Below are 18138 nucleotides of genomic sequence, written 5' to 3' on the forward strand. Positions count from 1 at the left end.
AATTATCACATGGCACCTATCTATCCTGTAGTCTAATTCATCCCAGACCCTTTGCATATCATCAGTGTCAGTGGTTGAAATGACAGACACAATGTATTTCTTCATTTCTTCAGGGAAGAGGTGGTATAAACAGAAGGTGCATACTTTATGTATTACCTCAGTTGAAGAATTTGAAAGCATTCAGTTCTTTCTGAATCACCTTATACCTTCAGAATTTACATACATTCTTACCACTAAACTTTTACAGAAGTTAAACATCTATTATAGAAGAGAGAAATAATGGTTCACTGAGGAGGAACTAACTTTCATGAAATGATCATTAGACAGCATTTTTAATAAAGCAATTAGGTTTTTTAATTTTAATATCAATTAACATTTTTAAAATATAGCTCTCTCATTATATTAAAAATATGGCCAGGTGCAGTGGCTCATGCCTGTAATCCCAACACTTTGGGAGGTCGAGGTGGGTGGATCACTTGAGGTCAGGAGTTCAAGACCAGCCTGGGCAACATGGTGAAACCCTGTATCTACTAAAAATACAAAATTTAGCCAGGCATGGTGGTAGACACTTGTGGTCACAGTTACTCGGGAGGCTGAGGCAGGAGAATGGCTTGAATCTGGGAGGCGGAGGTTGCAGTGAGTTGAGATCACACCACTTCACTCCAGCCTGGGTGACAGAGTGAGACTCCACCTCAAGAAAATTTTTAAAAACTATATATATATATGTGTGTGTGTATATATATATATATGTACAGTGACAGTATTCATAAATTTGTATGATATATTTTTAGTTTCCTCAGCAAGAACTAACGAACAAAAAGCACTCATGCTCCAACTTTTATTGAGGAATGTTTCTTAATTTTGCTTGATCTTTTATTGAGGATGTTTCTTATATTTCTAGCACCTAAAACTTCAGATTTCCAAATAACAAATATTAGACCATTTTGACTTGGATGCTTTAATTTGGAGACATCTGATATTTTTAAAACTTTATTATTGTTTGTGTGTGTGTAGAGACGAAGGTCTCACTATGTTGCCCAGGCTGGTCTCAAGTGATCCTCCTACCCTGGCCTTCCAAAGTGTTAGGATTACAGGTGTGAGCCACTGCACCCAGCCTGATGTATTATTAACTTAAGCCTATCTGGTATTATAATTTAAGACCATATGTAACTTTTTTCATATGTGTTTGTTTTAATTGCAGTATAGCACACCTACAGAAGAATGTACAAATCATAAGTTACAGCTTGATGAATAATTACCTAGTTAGCATTATCCATATAACAAGTATTGGATATCTTTTCACAGGAGACTTTGCAGCAATTAATCATGATGTCGTTGCCAAATGTCTTAATCATTGGCAAAAATCCCTTTTCTGGTAAGTATTAAAATTAACAATGTGATAGTAATGTCTTATCTTTGTGTAATACTGTGGTGTTCATTTTTTACTAAGAGCTTGCTTGTTTACATTAACTCACTAGATTTTCTTACAACTGTGGAAGTTGGAGGTCATGTTCCATTTTATAGAAAGGGACAAGCTTAGGATATTTTTAAGTTGTAGGTAAGACCAGACATAAATTTTACATTAAATTCAGTGTTTTTTCTACTATACCAAACCAAATACTTTTCTGTGATGATTTTTAGTGTCTCATTATGGAGAAGTATAGAAGATGATATAGTTATAAACTTAAAGGAATATTTCCTTAGAAAAGAAATGATTTTGAAATAATTTCCAGATTTCTATTCATATAGTATCTAACATTGCCCAAATTGTTTGAATCTTAAGTTTTTCTGATTGATATATTTTATTTACTTATTTATTTTGGAGATGCAGTTTTGCTCTTGTTACCTAGGCTAGAGTGCAATGGCAGGATCTCGGCTCACTGCAACCTCCGCCTCCTAGGTTCAAGTGATTCTCCTGCCTCAGCCTCCCGAGTAGCTGGAACTGCAGGCATGGCTACCACGCCCAGCTAATTTCTGTATTTTTAGTAGAGACAGGTTTTTACCATGTTGGCCAGGCGGGTCTTGAACTACTGACCTCAGGTGATGTTCCTGCCTCAGCCTCCCAAAGTGCTGGGATTACAGGCATGAGCCACAACACCCAGTCTGATATGTTTTAGTTTATATTAAACTTCTTCTGAATGGAAAGAAAAGAGACAGTTTCCTTCTTTTTTCTGTTTTTTTTTTTTTTTTTTTTTTTTTTTTTGAGAGAAGAGTCTTGCTCTGTCATCCAGGCTGGAGTGCAGTGGCATGATCTCCACTCACTGCAGTCTTCCTCTCCTGGGTTCCAGCGATTCTTTTGCCTCAGCCTCCTGAGTAGCTGGGACTACAGGCACGTGCCACCACACCTGCCTAATTTTTGTATTTTTAATAGAGACGGGGTTTCGCCATATTGGCCCGGATGGTCTCGATCTCCTGACCTCGTGATCTGCCCGCCTTGGCCTCTCAAAGTGCTAGGATTACAGGTCTGAGCCACCACGCCTGGCCAAGGCAGTTTCTTAGATCATTTAATTTTTTTCTTCAAAATGTTCTGCCTTTTACCAGATTTTAAATGTGATATTTTAGAATTGTAATTTTTGAACAGTTGGGGAAATTAACAGCTACCTAACAGTTTCATCAATGGACTTATCCTTAAAGGTTATCCAAATTAAGTGTGTTTTCTTCAGCTCACACCCCCTCTCAGTCAAAACAAAACCAAATAAAAACTTAAATCAAGTAGCTATTTTTATAGAGGAAACTATTAATTAGATGGGGTGAATTAAGAGCTTAGATAGTTTTTAGAGATACCCTGGGATTCGATTATATAAATTTAAAAATGAAAAAAAAAATCTCATATAGGATGGAGTTGCTCCCTCCTACATGCATTTGGTAAATACCTACCAAGTTACAGGGACCAGGAGTGGAAATAGTCTATGTTCTGAAGGCTCTTCTGGTTTGGTGAGGGATACACAGGTTATATGGAAATCATGTAATCATGTAAAAGTTAGCATGAAGTAGAAATATGTACCAGATGTTCTGGCATATAAAATATGGAGCCATTAATTATTCTTAAAGTTGGCATATAAGTGAGGGTTGGGGACCATTGATGATTGGGTCAGGGAAGACTACACAGAGATGATAAGAACTATGCCTAGGATTGTGATTAGCAAGCAGTTCACTAGGGGGATGCGGAGGTTGGGGAAGAAGGACAGGCAGAGGCAGCAGTATTAGTCAAGGCAGAGGAGTGTGTATGTATGCATACTTGAGAGGAATAGTGATTAATGTGGCTCAGTGTAGCTAGAAAGTAGGTTGTTTTATCGAGAGTAGAAGGAAATGTCTGATAGGAAGATTGGGACTTTTTCATAGACAGATTTGCCTAGTGGTAAAAACCTGGCCCAAAGAAGTGATTTTTTTTTCCAGCTGAATATTTTAAGAAAATCTTAATTGAATGCTTTTGGATAGGGAATATTCTTTCCATTTATGTTATAGAGTGTTAGCTTTTACCTGACTTGTTATATACATTTATTTGAACAGCCTCACTGTAACAGACATTTAAGATTCTGATCTTCATGAACATGCGCAGTGGAAAATGATTTAAATTTGATAGGAAGATGAATCATAATATCTGTGTTTTAAGTAAGAAAATGCTAATAGGCCTAAGAGGAGCCAGACCTATTAGGAGCCATTTTGGCTACCTTTGTGGCATGTCCCTATATCAGCCTGATTTGGTAGGTTCTTGATTTGTCAGTCTGGTATAGTACAATCATTTATGGAAAAGGAGTAGATTCATAGTTAGCATACTTACTGCACAGAGCCTTGAAACCTCTTTATCCACCAGCCCTTCAAAAATGATATGATATCCTTGCCCATTTCTTCTGCTGTTACCACTTTGTACATGTATAGAGCTGGTATTTTGAATTCTCCACTATATGTGCTTAGACTGAATCCTTCAGTCAAGTTACTATTCATAAATACCTCTAGACGTGATTCTCCAAATATAAGAGAGTTGGAAATACAGCAAAATGTTGTCCTTAATTAATTGTTTCTATTTTAGAACAAGGCACAGAAGAAGTTAAAAAACTGCTTTTACTTTTATTGGGTTGCGCAGTTCAGGTAAGTTAAAATACTTTTTCACATTTTCACTTTAACAACCTCTTTATATATTTTTATTAGGCTCTAGCTTCTGAAAGACTTACAGATGGACTGTTGGTTTTCAAAGTCCTTGTTAGAAAAATTTCAATAACTATATAACCTCCTAACAAGATTACATTGAAGAAAAGGACTTACTTTATTTCAGAATTTAGTTATATTATCATAGTCATATCATTTACAATATTTAATTACTCTTTTCCTTATTCTGAGGCTTATCATGACCCTAAGTTTTTTGAGTTTTTTCCACAGTTGCCATTAGAAACCTCTCCCAAAACATCCTTATGATTTATGTGTACTTGTGTATGTTTTAGGAGAAGGGAAGGAAGAAGAGAAAGGAAGGGAGGAAGCAGAAATTTATTTAAAAGAAAAAGTAAAAAAGGAGGCACAATGTGTGAAAAGTGTTTTAGGAGTCTTGGTTATTATTATATTGCTCTTTGATCAATGACTATAATGATAGCTATGATTTGTTGAATGCTTTCTTTTTGTCAGATATTATGCCTTATGTAGATTTTCTCATAATAAAATCTACATAAAAAACTCCTTTTTTCAGGTAAGGAGTTTGGGAAGGGTAGTATTTAAGTTATTCAAATTAGGACACTTGTAAAAGTCAAAGAAGATACTGTTAATAATTATAGTGGGCTAGGCATGGTGGCTCATGCCTGTAATCCCAGCACTTTGAGAGGTTAAGGTGGGAGGATCACTTGAGGCCAGGAGTTTGAGACCAGTTTGGGCAACACAATGAAATCCCATTTCTGTTTTAAATACATATAATAATTATGGTGGAATGGCATGTGTAAACTGGGACTGTCTCAGGCAAACCAGAATGACCATTCTAAGTTTAAATTTAGGCCATATTGCTAGTAGGCCAAAGAACTGAGATTCAACTTTGGTTGGACTTCAGAATCTATTATACTGTGTTGATATTTCATTTCAGCCATTTTTGGATGAATTACTACAGTATTATTTTAAACTGTCTCACTTCTTTGTGGAATGAGGTTATAAACAAATAAATTATATGATTACTAGTAACTTTTTTTTACATACATATAACAGAAATTATATATCCCAGAGAATATTGGCTTTTAGAGCTGACTGCTTAGGAGCTATAATCTTACATAATATATGTTATTAAAAGTTCATGCTGTATAATGTACAGGTGTTTACTTGACAATTGAATAAATATTAAGTTGAATGTGGTGTTTGTAGTCTTCTAATTTGGTTTGTAGTCTTCTAACTCAGATCCTGAGTTAGAAACACAGCTCTTATTTACAGCCTTTATGTACTATATTTGCTTTTAAAAAAGTCCTGTGTTGGTGAATGTTGCATAAATTTAGATAATATAGCAACAGCATACATTTGGTTTTTATTGCTGGTTATTGCTTGGTAGTTATTGCTAGTTACTAAAATTGACAGTAGGAATGGAGCAGAACCAAGGACCTTTTTTCAAGACAGAGTCTTACTTTGTCACTTAGACAGGAGTGCAGTGGTGTGATCATGACTCTTACTGCAACCTCAACCTCCAGGATTCAAGTGATCTTCCCATTTCAGGCTCCCAAGTAGCTGGAACTGCAGGCACGTGCAACCATGCCTGGCTGTGTTTTTGTTGTTGTTGTTCTTTTAAGAAATGGGGTCTTGCCAGGCGCGGTGGCTCAAGCCTGTAATCCCAGCACTTTGGGAGGCCGAGGCGGGTGGATCACGAGGTCAAGAGATCGAGACCATCCTGGCCAACATGGTGAAACCCTGTCTCTACTAAATACAAAAAAAAATTAGCTGGGCATGGTGCCACATGCCTGTAATCCCAGCTACTTGGGAGGCTGAGACAGGAGAATCGTTTGAACCCAGGAGGCGGAGGTTGCAGTGAGCAGAGAATGCGCCATTGCACTCCAAGCCTGGGCAACAAGAGCGAAACTCCGTCTCAAAAAAAAAAGAAATGGGGTCTCACTATGTTACTCAGGCTGGTCTCAAACTCTTGACCTCAAGTGATCTTCCTGCCTTGGCCTCCCAAAATACTGGGATTATAGGCATGAGCCACCCTATCTGGCCCCACAGGGTAAATTTATCTGAGAATAAAGGAAGACTAAAGACTAAGTTTTTTTTTTTTATTTTGAGATGGAGTTTGGTTCTTTATGCCCAGGTTCGAGTGCAGTGGCGTGATCTTGGCTCACTGTAACCTCTGCCTTCTGGGTTCCAGTTATTCTCCTGCCTCAGCCTCCCAAGCAGCTGAGATTACAGGCACATGCCACCACGCCTGGTTAATTTTTTATTTTTAGTAGAGACAGGATTTCACCATGTTGGCCAGGCTGGTCTTGAACTCCTGACCTCAGGTGATCCACCCACCTTGGCCTCCTAAAGTGCTGGGATTACAGGCATAAGCCATCTTGCCAAGCCTAACTTTTTAATATTTAGAGAGAATAAGTTTTATAAACTGTAGAAAACAAACCGAAGACTCAAGGAGACTGTCATTCTAACCCATGTCAACATCATTCAAGGGTTTTGTAGAAATGAGGGATAAAAAGGTTGTCAGACCTTGGCCTTTGATTTGATATGAGCTTGTCAAGAAACTTGGAGACCATCTTTATACATATTGTATGTCCATGTAGTTATAGCAGAATTATACTCTTATTTAAGAACCCTTAAGACTTGCATCTATTGTGGTGCCAGAATGACAGATCTACCAATAAAGGAGGAAATATCAAATTTTGAAAAATGCTGGTACCATTTGATATTTTTAAAATGTTAGTGACCTAGTGTTTTTTAAATGCTTCCTATATCAGGTGCTATAGTAAAGGATAGGGACAGAGATTTTAGAAAAAAGAGAGGCAAATCTCAAGGAGTTTAAATTTTAGAGGAAAGAGAGTAAACAGTTTAAGGTGATAATTACCATAATATAATATACATTGGTACATATAAGTATTTTCTTAAGTTTGCTTGTAGTATTAAAAAAGGCCTCTGACAAGGTAATATTTGAAATAAGAGCAAAGATGTTGAGAAAACAGCTGATTCAGGGAATATAAAGTGTGATTGGGCCAGGAGCAGTGGCAGGTGGATCATTTGAGATCAGGAATTCAAGACTAGCCCGGCCACATGATGAAACGTTGTCTCTACTAAAAGAAAAATACAAAAAAATTAGCCAGGCATAGTGGCTTATGTTTGTAATCTCAGCTACACAGAAGGCTGAGGCAGGAGAATCGCTTGAACCTGGGAGATGAAGGTTGCAGTGAGCCAAGATGGCTCCACTGCACCTCACCCTGGGGGACAGGGCAAGACTTCATCTCAAAAAAAAAAAAAAAATCGTGTGATTGAAAAGTAGCATTCATGGAGAAGAATGGCAGGAGATTAGACTAGTTAGTTTACATGAATTGAGTTATGAAAGACTGGATTTGCCACTTTAAGATAGAGTTCAGATTTCAGGCTGGATGCAGTGGCTCATGCCTGTAATCCCAGCACTTGGGAGGCTGAAGCAGGTGGATTACCTGAGGTCAGGAGTTCCAGACCAGCCTGGCTAACATGGCAAAACCCTGTCTCTACTAAAATCACAAAAATTAGCCAGGTGTGATGGCGCATGCCTGTAATCCCTGCTACTTGGGAGGCTGAGGCTTGAGAATCACTTGAACCCGGGGCAGAGGTTGCAATGAGCCAAAATCGTGCCACTGCACTCCAGCCTGGGTGACAGAGCAAGATGCCATCTCAAAAAACAAACAAACAAACAAAAAACTGTCAGCTTTCAGCTGTGACTATATAAACAATTAGAAATCTTTGTTGATGCTTAATAGCCAGAATGTGCTTCAGGACAAGAAACTATTGAGGAAGCCAATCAGCCAACAAATATTGTTGGAATACTTTGTAAAATGTCCTTGCTATTACAGAAAATTTGTTCATCTTGTAGTGAAGAGATTAAAATTATAATGATTAGTATAATATATAAATAGCATGTTTCCCCACATCTATGTCAATCAATTTTATCTGTTATAATTGTTATTTGTAGGTAGAATTAGCAAGATAAAGTTGCTGACATGATTCTCGAGTTTAGGAAATCAGTGGGCCACAGGTTTCAAGAGATACTACATTCATGAAAAGAAATAGGGGCCGGGTGCAGTGGATCATGTCTGTAATTCCAGCACTATGAGAGGTCAAAGCAGGAAGATCACTTGAGCCCAGGAGTTTGAGACCAACCTGGGCAATGTAAGGAGACCGTGTCTATCAAAGAAAAAAGGCGGGGGTGGGGGGAGAGGAGAAAGAGAAACAAGCATTGGGAAATTGAAAAATATGTTCTTCTTTTGAAGAAAAAAATAAGAAATTATTGAGAGGAAGCAGCATTCAAAACCAGTAACGTTAACCACTATCCAAAGATCTTGCCTCACAGAATAAATTATAATTATGACTTTTAATCCTTGATTATACGTAAGTAAAAGCCACAGAAATAACTTTAAATATGAAGAAAACTGTCCAGGGATAGGCTTGGGTATTTTTGTTATTGGCTGGCCAACTCAGTCAAGTTTCTCCAGAATCTTTTTCAATGGATAACACAAGCCTTCTGAACTAGTTCTGAGCATCACCTAGAATTTCAACAGATCTGGGACTCTTCATCCTAGCCCTGAAGTAGTTGAGAGAGTCTTAGGTGAAACCATCTTATGCAGAAGTAAAATCATTGCAGTGTTTTGTTTGGAAATTTTTGTCCTAAGACTATGTGAAATTCACCCCTTTTTAGCAGAACTTAAAACCTGTATAAAACCTATCAGTGCAGTCTACTTAGTATTCAGAAATATTACTTATTTTGGACTTTCACCAGGTTGGGTAGTGCTGAAAGTAACTGGGTGTTAAGTGTGGTTGGAATTAAAAATTTGATCCTTTTTTGTACCCTCAGAAGGCATCTAACATTAGTATTTGATTCTGAAACCAGTTTTGAACTAGGTCAGTTTGACAGCTACAGTCTATTATTTACTTATCAGTGATATGTAAAGCATCTTAAAAGTTAGCATTTTATAACTTTATCATATCACTTTTTAAGGAAATAAAACAATTTCTGCTGGGTTCAGTGATACACCTTTAGTCTCAGCTACTTGGGAAGATCACTTGAGGCCAGGAGTTCAAGGCTGCTGCTGTATGCTATGATCATACCTGTGAATAACCACTGTGCTCCAGCCTGGGTAATGTAGCAAGACCCAGTCTCTTTAAAAAAAAAAAAAAAAAGAAAGAAAAGAAAACAATTTCTAGCAAGACGTTTGTTTTTCTGAGTATATATAAAAATACAAATATACCTCAAGGAGGGAGACTTTTGTTGATAGAAATATTGTTTTAATATACATGATAGGAAATTTACCATTTTAACAATTTTTAAAGTACATAGTTCGCTGGTATTCTGATTGCTGTACATTCACATTGTTGTGTAAGCATTACCACCATCCATCTCCAGAACTTTTCTTACCTTCTGAAACTAAAACTCTGTATCCATTAAATAATGACTCCCTTTGTTACCAGCCGTTGGTAACTACCACTTTACTTTATGTCTCTATGAATTTGATTGCTCTAGCAACCTCATATAAATGGAGTCACACAGTATTTGTCCTTTTGATTGGCTTATTTGACTTAGCATAATGTCTTTAAGGTTCATTCATGCTATAGCATGTGTCAGAATTTCCTTCCATATTAAGACTGAATAATATTCCATTGTTTATACCAAATTTGGTTCATCCATTCATCAATGAACATTTGAGTTGCCTCCATTTTTTGGCCCTTGTAAACAATGTTGCTATGAACATGAGTGTACAAATGTCTGTTAGAATCCCTGCTTATTGCTCTTTGGTAGAACTATGGTTTGTTTAGACCTATATTACTAGTTTTCTTATTTAAAATACAATAATGTGTTTCTTGTTTTATTATTGTCTTGTTCATTAGCTTATTTTGGGTGCCATTTCCTCTGTTTTAGTATAGTTTTTCCGCATAAACTGATCTTCTTTCTTTAATATTAGAGAACAGGTACTGAAAATATGAGGAATTTGACAAATAATATATTAAGGGCTTAAGATCTCTGGTGCAAGATGTACAACTTTAGGGTTAATGCATTTCTCCCTCCTGCCCACCTCCCACACTAATCACTTTGCTTTTTTCCTGTGTCCCAGTTTCCACATCATATTCTTTTTTTCTTTTAATGAGACTGAGTCTTGCTCTGTTGCCCAGGCTAGAGTGTAGCGGTGTTATCTTGGCTCACTACACCTTCTGCCTCCTGGATTCAAGCAAATTCTCCTGCCTCAGCCTCCCAAGTAGCTGGGATTACTGGTGCTTGCTACCAACCCTGGCTAATCTTTTATATTTTTAGTAGAGATGAGGTTTTACCATGTTGGCCAGGCTGGTCTTGAACTCCTGACCTCAGGTGATCCACCTGCTTCGGCCTCCCAAAGTGCTGGAATTACAGGCATGAGCCACTGTGATCGGCTTCCATATCATATTCTTAGAATATCAGGGTACTCTACTGGCTTAGTAATCAGTTACTATAACACAATAAAGTAAAAAAATTAATTTTAGTGCCCATGATAGTTTAAGAACTTTACATAAAGATAAGAGAGCTTAATTTTAAGTGGAAAAAACAATTTGCTGATATTATTTAATCTTACACCTGGAATTAAGCTATATATCTGTTTTTAACACCAGACTTTTCTTATGCTCTAGGGCTGGGCTATTCAATCCAGTAGCCACTAGCTGAGTGTGGCTATTTAAATTTAAATTAATTTCAATTAAATTAAAATTTCAGTTTCTCAGTTACACTAGCTACATTTCAGATACTCGATAGCATATAGCTAATGGTCACTACTCGATGGCATATAGCTAATGATCACCATATTGGGCAGCTCTGATAAAGAAATTTGATCTCATTGTTCAACTTCAAAGTTTGAATCTTATATTCTATCTCTTTTGCATCTTGACAGTCTTTCTCTTTTCTAGCCTTCAAAAGCCTATAAAATTTATTCTGTATTCTTTAAGGAAGCCCAACTTGTTTATAAAATATTTGAGAATGCTTAACTTTTAAGAGTTAAATAAGGTGTGAGATTTAGTAGAAATTGTGTGTGTTACAAGGATAAAGGAAAAATTCTCATTTGTGTTGAGATTGTGCTAAAGGATGAGCTCCTAAAGATAGTACAAGTAAACAACCAGTTGCTCTGGAGCTTAGAAAGAGAAGTGTATCTATTTAGTTGAATTAAGGGACTCTTTTGGTGAGTCATAGTCATTACCTTTGATAATAATTATGCTGTTTTATGTTCTGATAGGCTCAGAAACTATGCATAGGTCAACGATTTTGGTAGTGTTAAATTTTAAAACTGATGTTACTGTACCTGAAAAGTTAATTATTTTATATATGCTATGAATTTATGATTAGAATGTAATTCTTAATTGTTCTCACAAGGCCTGTCTAGTATTATTTGCTAGACAAAATTTCTTGTGTTTAAACCCACTAATTTTTATTCCATCCACCCAAAACTCTGAATTCCTAATCACAACTAGGAATTATACATTTCAGGCAATTTAGTTTTAACCATTCGATTATTCTAACAATTCTGTGTTACAAGATATAGAACTTTCTGCTGATGGAAGTATGTTTAAATTGTATAGTAATAGAAAATAGAACATTACAATTTGATAAAACAAATATGTGAAGTATAAATCAGAGCCTTTTAAGTTTCATGATCAAAGAACCAGTTTTAAATTTTGTGACTATATTGTCCTTCCTCTAATTCAGTAATTGGCCCAGGAGATGCATCTAATTTAGACAAGGCAGTGCTGTCTATTTTGTAGGCACTTCTCATTTTTTTGGCAGTAAGAATACAGTGATACTAGCAGTCGGTTTGCAGTATTAGTGATGTAGGTGAAGGCAGAGATTAAGATACATGTTAAATTGTTAATAATGACTGGAAGGAAAAGATTGCTTTGCATTTTAATATTTGTAATTTATATAAAGCTTTTAAAAAGTTACACTATAAAGAATTATCTTCTTTATTCCTTTTTGTTATATGTGTACTTATATATATTTTTAAATTTTGCCCCTGGTAACTTTACTATATTAGAAACAAATCAAATACTTATTAGATTACCTTATAAATGTTGAACTGGGCCACAAAAGTGGGTTTCTTTTATTAAGATTGATAGGATGAAGATGTGAGAATGAATTGTAAGCTTGAAGTAAAAATTGCTTAAATTTTTTTTCCAAGAAGAAAGGCTGTGTTGTTTGGTTATAGTCAAGGACTGACTGAGCATTTTGGCTGTTTTCCGAATTCTGCCACTGACTCACTGTGTTTTTTGGCAAGCAACTTATCCTCACTGAAACAAGTTCTTGATTCTTTACTTCTCTGTGTGTAAAGTTAGCATAATAATATTGTACTAACCTCAGATGAGTTGTGTAATGGTTTCCCACTTTAGAACTTTCCAGCATAAAAATAGTATGTATTTTCAGTGCCTTGCTTTTTAAAATAATAATTTCTAAATTGTTATTTATTAGGTAAGTATGTTAGACAATTTAAATGTAAAACAGAACCTTTTCTATACTGTTCAAAATATAGCAAACCTCGTAACGTTTTAGTTATATACAACATTTTAAGGACTATACCCTATAAAGTATGAATAATTATTTTATTCATTTATTTTAGTGTCAGAAGAAAGAAGAATTTATTGAAAGAATTCAAGGTTTAGATTTTGATACAAAAGCAGCAGTTGCCGCACATATTCAAGAGGTAATGACCTATATACAATTTTATGTGCTATTTATGAAGCTTGTGATATGTTTATTTGTGTATCTCCTAAAATAATTAAAAATCATACAATAAGCGAGAACAAATCAAGATCAAATATAGATGGACAATTTGATTTTATACAAATTGTCTTCTCTTTAGAGATAGTTCCTTACATGTGGCACAGTGTTAACTACAAATATACTGTTGCCTTTATCTTTATTGTATAGTGACATAGGCAGAAAGTGTTTTTTGAGGAATGAGGTATATGTCTTTGTTAAAATGGATTACAAAGCAGTAAATGGAAATAGCAGAAAGTGGAACACTGCTTGTAATTCAAAACGATAGTGAGGTAAGATGACAAGCTAAGTATTGTCATTCTAGTGATTTTCTTTTGAATGAATAGACAGCAAAATTTTTATTAAAGATATTACTTGAACTATAAACATATTAATGATTTGTAGCATTCATATAAAAACTTAAGTCTAGGGCATATTATGCAGTGTCAAATAATTGAAGTTAATAAAATTTATTAAAATTCATTTTAAAAGCTATTTCTGCATCTGTCTATTCTTAGGCTTTTAATCTTATAAAAACACTTTAGAATTAGAGTATGTTAAATTTTATATGTTGATTAGAAAAGGGAAAAGAGAAAATTTTTAAATAGTGAAAATTTGTAGTATTTAAAATATTCTTTATTTAGAAGACTTTTGTGTTCCATAGGTCATCCTTTCTCTTATTTAGCATTCATAAAGCCCAGATTTCTTGTCAGTAACATTGTCGTCAACAATAAGCATATTAGTACTTTTCAAGATGTAATTTTATTGGTGGTCTCCCATTACAGAGTACATATTTGCTTTATGCTAGTTTATGGTTTTATTCTGAATAAATGCTGAGTAGTGCAAGTTACTGAATTTGCCACCATCCTTGGAAGTATAATTCTTTTTGCTGCTTGTTATGAAAGTTAGAGCAAATTATTGGAATTACAGTGAGAAATGGAAGGCACTTATATAACTTTTCCATTTTTTAAAAAATCTTTATATTGGGAATCCTTTCTCCCAAGTTTCTGTGACAGTGTCATCTTCAGAATCTATAAAGACTCAGATATTCAGTTACAACAATGCAGTAACATATATCCTACAAGATTAAAAACATTTTGCTCTTCAATTCAGGTAAAATAAATTAAAAATCTTATTTACAAAGTTCAGTTGATTTTGTTAAAGAAGTTGTCAGGATATATCAACATTATTTTCCTTTAAGAATGTCTTGAATTAAATATTAATATTTTATTTTTGTTGACTAGAAAATGAATATTAATTCATTTAAGGATTATATTAAAAATAATTTTTAGTTATAGTGTTTTCATCATGAATTTCAAATGTTCTCCTTTTAACATGATATTGGCTTTTCATATTTTATATGGGATATATAATATTTTAGTTAATATTGTACTGTAGTCAAATAGATTTTTAAGTGTTAATCACTTTTTGGGTTGTTTATTTTGGTTACTTTTCTAAAGGTAACTCATAATCAGGAAAATGTGTTTGACCTGCAATGGATGGAAGTGACTGATATGTCGCAGGAGGACATAGAACCACTCTTGAAAAATATGGCATTGCATCTAAAAAGACTTATAGATGAGAGAGATGAACATTCAGAGGTTTGTAAATTTCTTTCAGTATATTGTGAAAGTTTGCTTTTCAAAAAAGAAAATAGTAGCTTTGGGAAGTTTTCAGAATGAATACTATTTCTTAGAGACAGGTAATAAAGGAGTGTCTTTTTTTGTGTGGACTACAGAAACCTGAAAGGATGTATAAGAACCCCAAATTGCCAATAAACAAATTGCAGTTAGGTTCCTCTTCTCCTTTCCTTTTAAATTAGTATTATTCTGATTTTTTTTCCTGTTTTTCAAGTTATCCCCATAGTTTTGGCAACAATACAGAAGTCTGAAACTGAAAATATAGTTGATGTAAGTGGAAAAATCATTGCCATGAAGCATAAGAATTTGCTTAAGGCTGATTTCTTAGTTTTATTGCCACATGTTGAGGTTGGAAAAGTAAGTTTTAATAGAAGAAGAATAACAGGTGTTCTGAATAAAATGTCCCACAAAAGATCTCAAATGAGGTGTGATTTTAAAAAGAGAATTATTATAAGTTGTTAAAACAGAACTTTGCTTTTTAAAAAGAGTACAAGTGTACCAAGTTTTCTATCTGCACTGTCTGAAAGCAGTTTATAATTTTAAAGAGTCTAGACTTCAGTGCATGCGGTGGTTGGTAATATTTTCTTAATAGAAGAGCAAAGTACTCTACCATTCTGCTGAATGTATAGCTTTATTAGTTTCATTTACATGCGAGATACAGTTTTGAGCTTATTTATTGAGAATTTGTATGAGTACCCTTGAGACCAATGAAAGACTACATAGAGAAAATTCCTAAGTATTTTTTTTTTCCAGTATAAAACTTTCTGGTCTCTCTGGGAGATAGTTCTGATGTGAATTTTTAATTTTTCTTTAGGCATTAAACAAAAAGAAAATATAGGAAATAAATATATTAGAGCAACAGTTAAATTTTTTTTTAAATTTTTTATTGGATTTTAGGTTTTGGGGTACATGAGCAGAGCATGCAAGACAGTTGCGTAGGAACACACATGGCAGTGTGCTTTTCTTTCCTTCTCCCCTTCACCCACGTTAAATTTTTTTTAAAGTTAGGACATTGAGACCAAAGAAAAAAGGAAAAACATCCCTACTATGTATCAAATTTATCCTGAGATACTTAGATCATTTCACTTTCAAATAGATTTTTTAGCCATATGCTATCTTTTTTTAGTGTCTTTTTACTGCTTTATGCATTTTCTAGAACATTTATTTATTTGTATTTCAGGTTGTTAAAGGTACTGCAATAAGGTATCCTTCCGTTTCTGAGGAATTATTCCTAAAAATCTGTATTTTCGTTTTATTTTAGTTTTTGTTATTTAAAAAAATTTTTTGAGACAGAGTCTCACCCAGGCTGCAGTGCAGTGGCACCATCTCGGCTCACTGCAACTTCCGCCTCCCAGGTTCAAGCGATTCTTCTGCCTCAGCCGCCTGAGTAGTTGGGATTATAGGCATGTGCTACCATGCCTGGCTAATTTTGTATTTTCAGCCCAGGCTGGTCTCTAACTCCTGACCTCAGGTGATCCTCTCACCTTCGCCTTCCAAAGTATTGGGATTACAGCTGTCAGCCACTGCACCCAACCTATACTTTAGTTTTATATGAATGATGGGCAGGTCTAAAATGTTTGATCTCAGGTTGGACACGGTGGCTCATGCCTGTAATCCTAGCACTTTGGGAGGCTGAGGTGGGCCTCCCATCATTTATTTACACCATCTCTGCTGAAAATAAAAAAATAACTGGGCATGGTGGCACATACCTGTAATTCCAGCTACTTGGGAGGTTGAGGCATGAGAATCGCTTGAGCCTGGGAGGCAGAGGTTGCAGTGAGCCAAGAGCACGCCACTGAACTCCAGCCTGGGCAACAGAGCAAGACTCTGTCTCAAAAAAAAAAGAAAAAACAAAGTTTGATCCCATTTAAGTGAATTGATTAATATGGGGTGAACAGAATACTTACCATTTCAGCAGAACATTTTCCTGAGTGATTTAAAAAAAAGAAGAAGAAATTAAAAAAAGAGAGAATACTTACCATTACATGACTCTGGCAAACTAAAAGGATTATGAAATGCTGTATAGAATGATTGAAAACCCTTTTAAAATATATTATCCTGCCTGTTTAAGCATTTCTGTTAAATTTTTTTTTCAAATGAGGAAAATATGGTCATACTCTTCTGTCTCAGTTATTTGGAGAAAAAGTTGATAGCTGGGATAGGGTTGGGGAGAGCTATCCAATTATCTGGGAAATTTTTTTTTCTCAATTTGGGCTACCAGTAGACTAATTTGAAAAGGTCATTTTAAAAATTGTGGAAAATATTAGACAAATGTAAAGGTAGTATGTAACTAGAATTCTGTGTCATTCAATTAGATTGAAACAAGTTCTTATTTAGATTTTTCTTTTAACTTTTTTTGTATTGATTAGCTTTTGTTATAATTCTTTCACTTCAGTCTAAAATGTATATATTTGGTCACCTTTTTTAACATTTCATTTTACTTTTGTATTCTTAACTAACGCTATAGAACAAGTATGTTTTTAGTCCTCTTCTTTTACTAAAAACCAAATAGGAGATTTTAATGAATTTAAGATCTCTTTATTAGCACTGTTAATTTTATGCCAGACTTTGTGCTGTAAGTTTGACACATACTGTTTTATTAAATCTGGATGAAAATCACATTTTATAGATGAAGATACTTGAGACCCAAGTAGTTAAGTAACTTGCCAGATCTAACTCCAGTGCCTGTGGTTAGAAACGTAATGTGATATCTTTGCCTAAATTCATGGTTGTACTGAGCACCCCTCTAATTTCTTTTCCTTAATAATGAATTCTTCGAGTAGAATTAATAGGTCATCTGTTTTTGTTTTGTTTTTTGTTAGCACTAATTTATCTTTTTAGGTTTATTCTTCAGTATATATTAAGACATACCTGCTTTTTGCAAGGGCTTATGCTTGGGAGCAAAAAGCTGGCAAACTATTTCAAAAAAGAACCAAAGATTGTTATAGTCTAATAAGGAAGTTATTTTAATAAAATAATAAAATTTTGAACATGGTAAGTACAAAAAATGATATATATCATTTTTTATATATATTCCTATAGCATATAGTATATATTCCTATATATATTTATATCATATGTTATAGGAATTGGAGAGCTTACGAAATTAGCTATACTTTAAAAACATATCCTGTCAGATTATTTTGTTTGTTTTTGCGTCAGACCATTTTGAAAATGTATGGTAAGTCTCTAACTCAAGAAGTTACTGACATTAGGGAAAAGTCAAAATATCTAAAGAATCTTTAAAGCAAAATACCCTGGGAACTCTTAACTTTTAAAGTACCAGGTTTCTTTCTTTCTTTTTAATGTTTTGTAATACATAGTTCATTGACTTCTTGATAGATACCTCCATTTCACCACCTACTAACTTCAAATGTAGTATCTGTCTTCTGTGCTTTTCTCCTGTTCTTAATTTTGTGAATTGTTTAATTGAATATTTTTGAGCATCCATTTTTGTGTGAAATACTATGCTAGATAAAATGAGAGATTGAGAGATACAAAGGAGCTGTAAGAAAGATGGTATCTAGTTTATTGAGAAAACTACATTATTTGTAAGTACAAAATATGAGCTAGCATATAATTAAGTGCTAGTTT

The 18138-nt window shown here is 34.6% G+C and overlaps 1 protein-coding gene across 16 annotated transcripts in view; it reads left to right on the top strand.

Moving 5' to 3' along the window:
• CCDC88A (coiled-coil and HOOK domain protein 88A) overlaps positions 1–18138 on the top strand; it is a 123609-nt gene that overhangs the window by 34057 nt on the left and 71414 nt on the right. For all 16 annotated transcript variants that reach the window (XM_008980687.4, XM_008980689.4, XM_008980690.4 and 13 more), the window contains exons 4-7: positions 1306–1375; positions 4031–4089; positions 12765–12848; positions 14365–14505. In XM_008980687.4, coding sequence (XP_008978935.1) covers positions 1306–1375; positions 4031–4089; positions 12765–12848; positions 14365–14505 — 354 coding nt within the window. The remainder of the gene's footprint in view (positions 1–1305; positions 1376–4030; positions 4090–12764; positions 12849–14364; positions 14506–18138) is intronic.

The sequence above is a fragment of the Callithrix jacchus genome, chromosome 14 (genome assembly GCF_049354715.1).
Source record: "Callithrix jacchus isolate 240 chromosome 14, calJac240_pri, whole genome shotgun sequence".
NCBI lineage: Eukaryota > Metazoa > Chordata > Mammalia > Primates > Cebidae > Callithrix > Callithrix jacchus.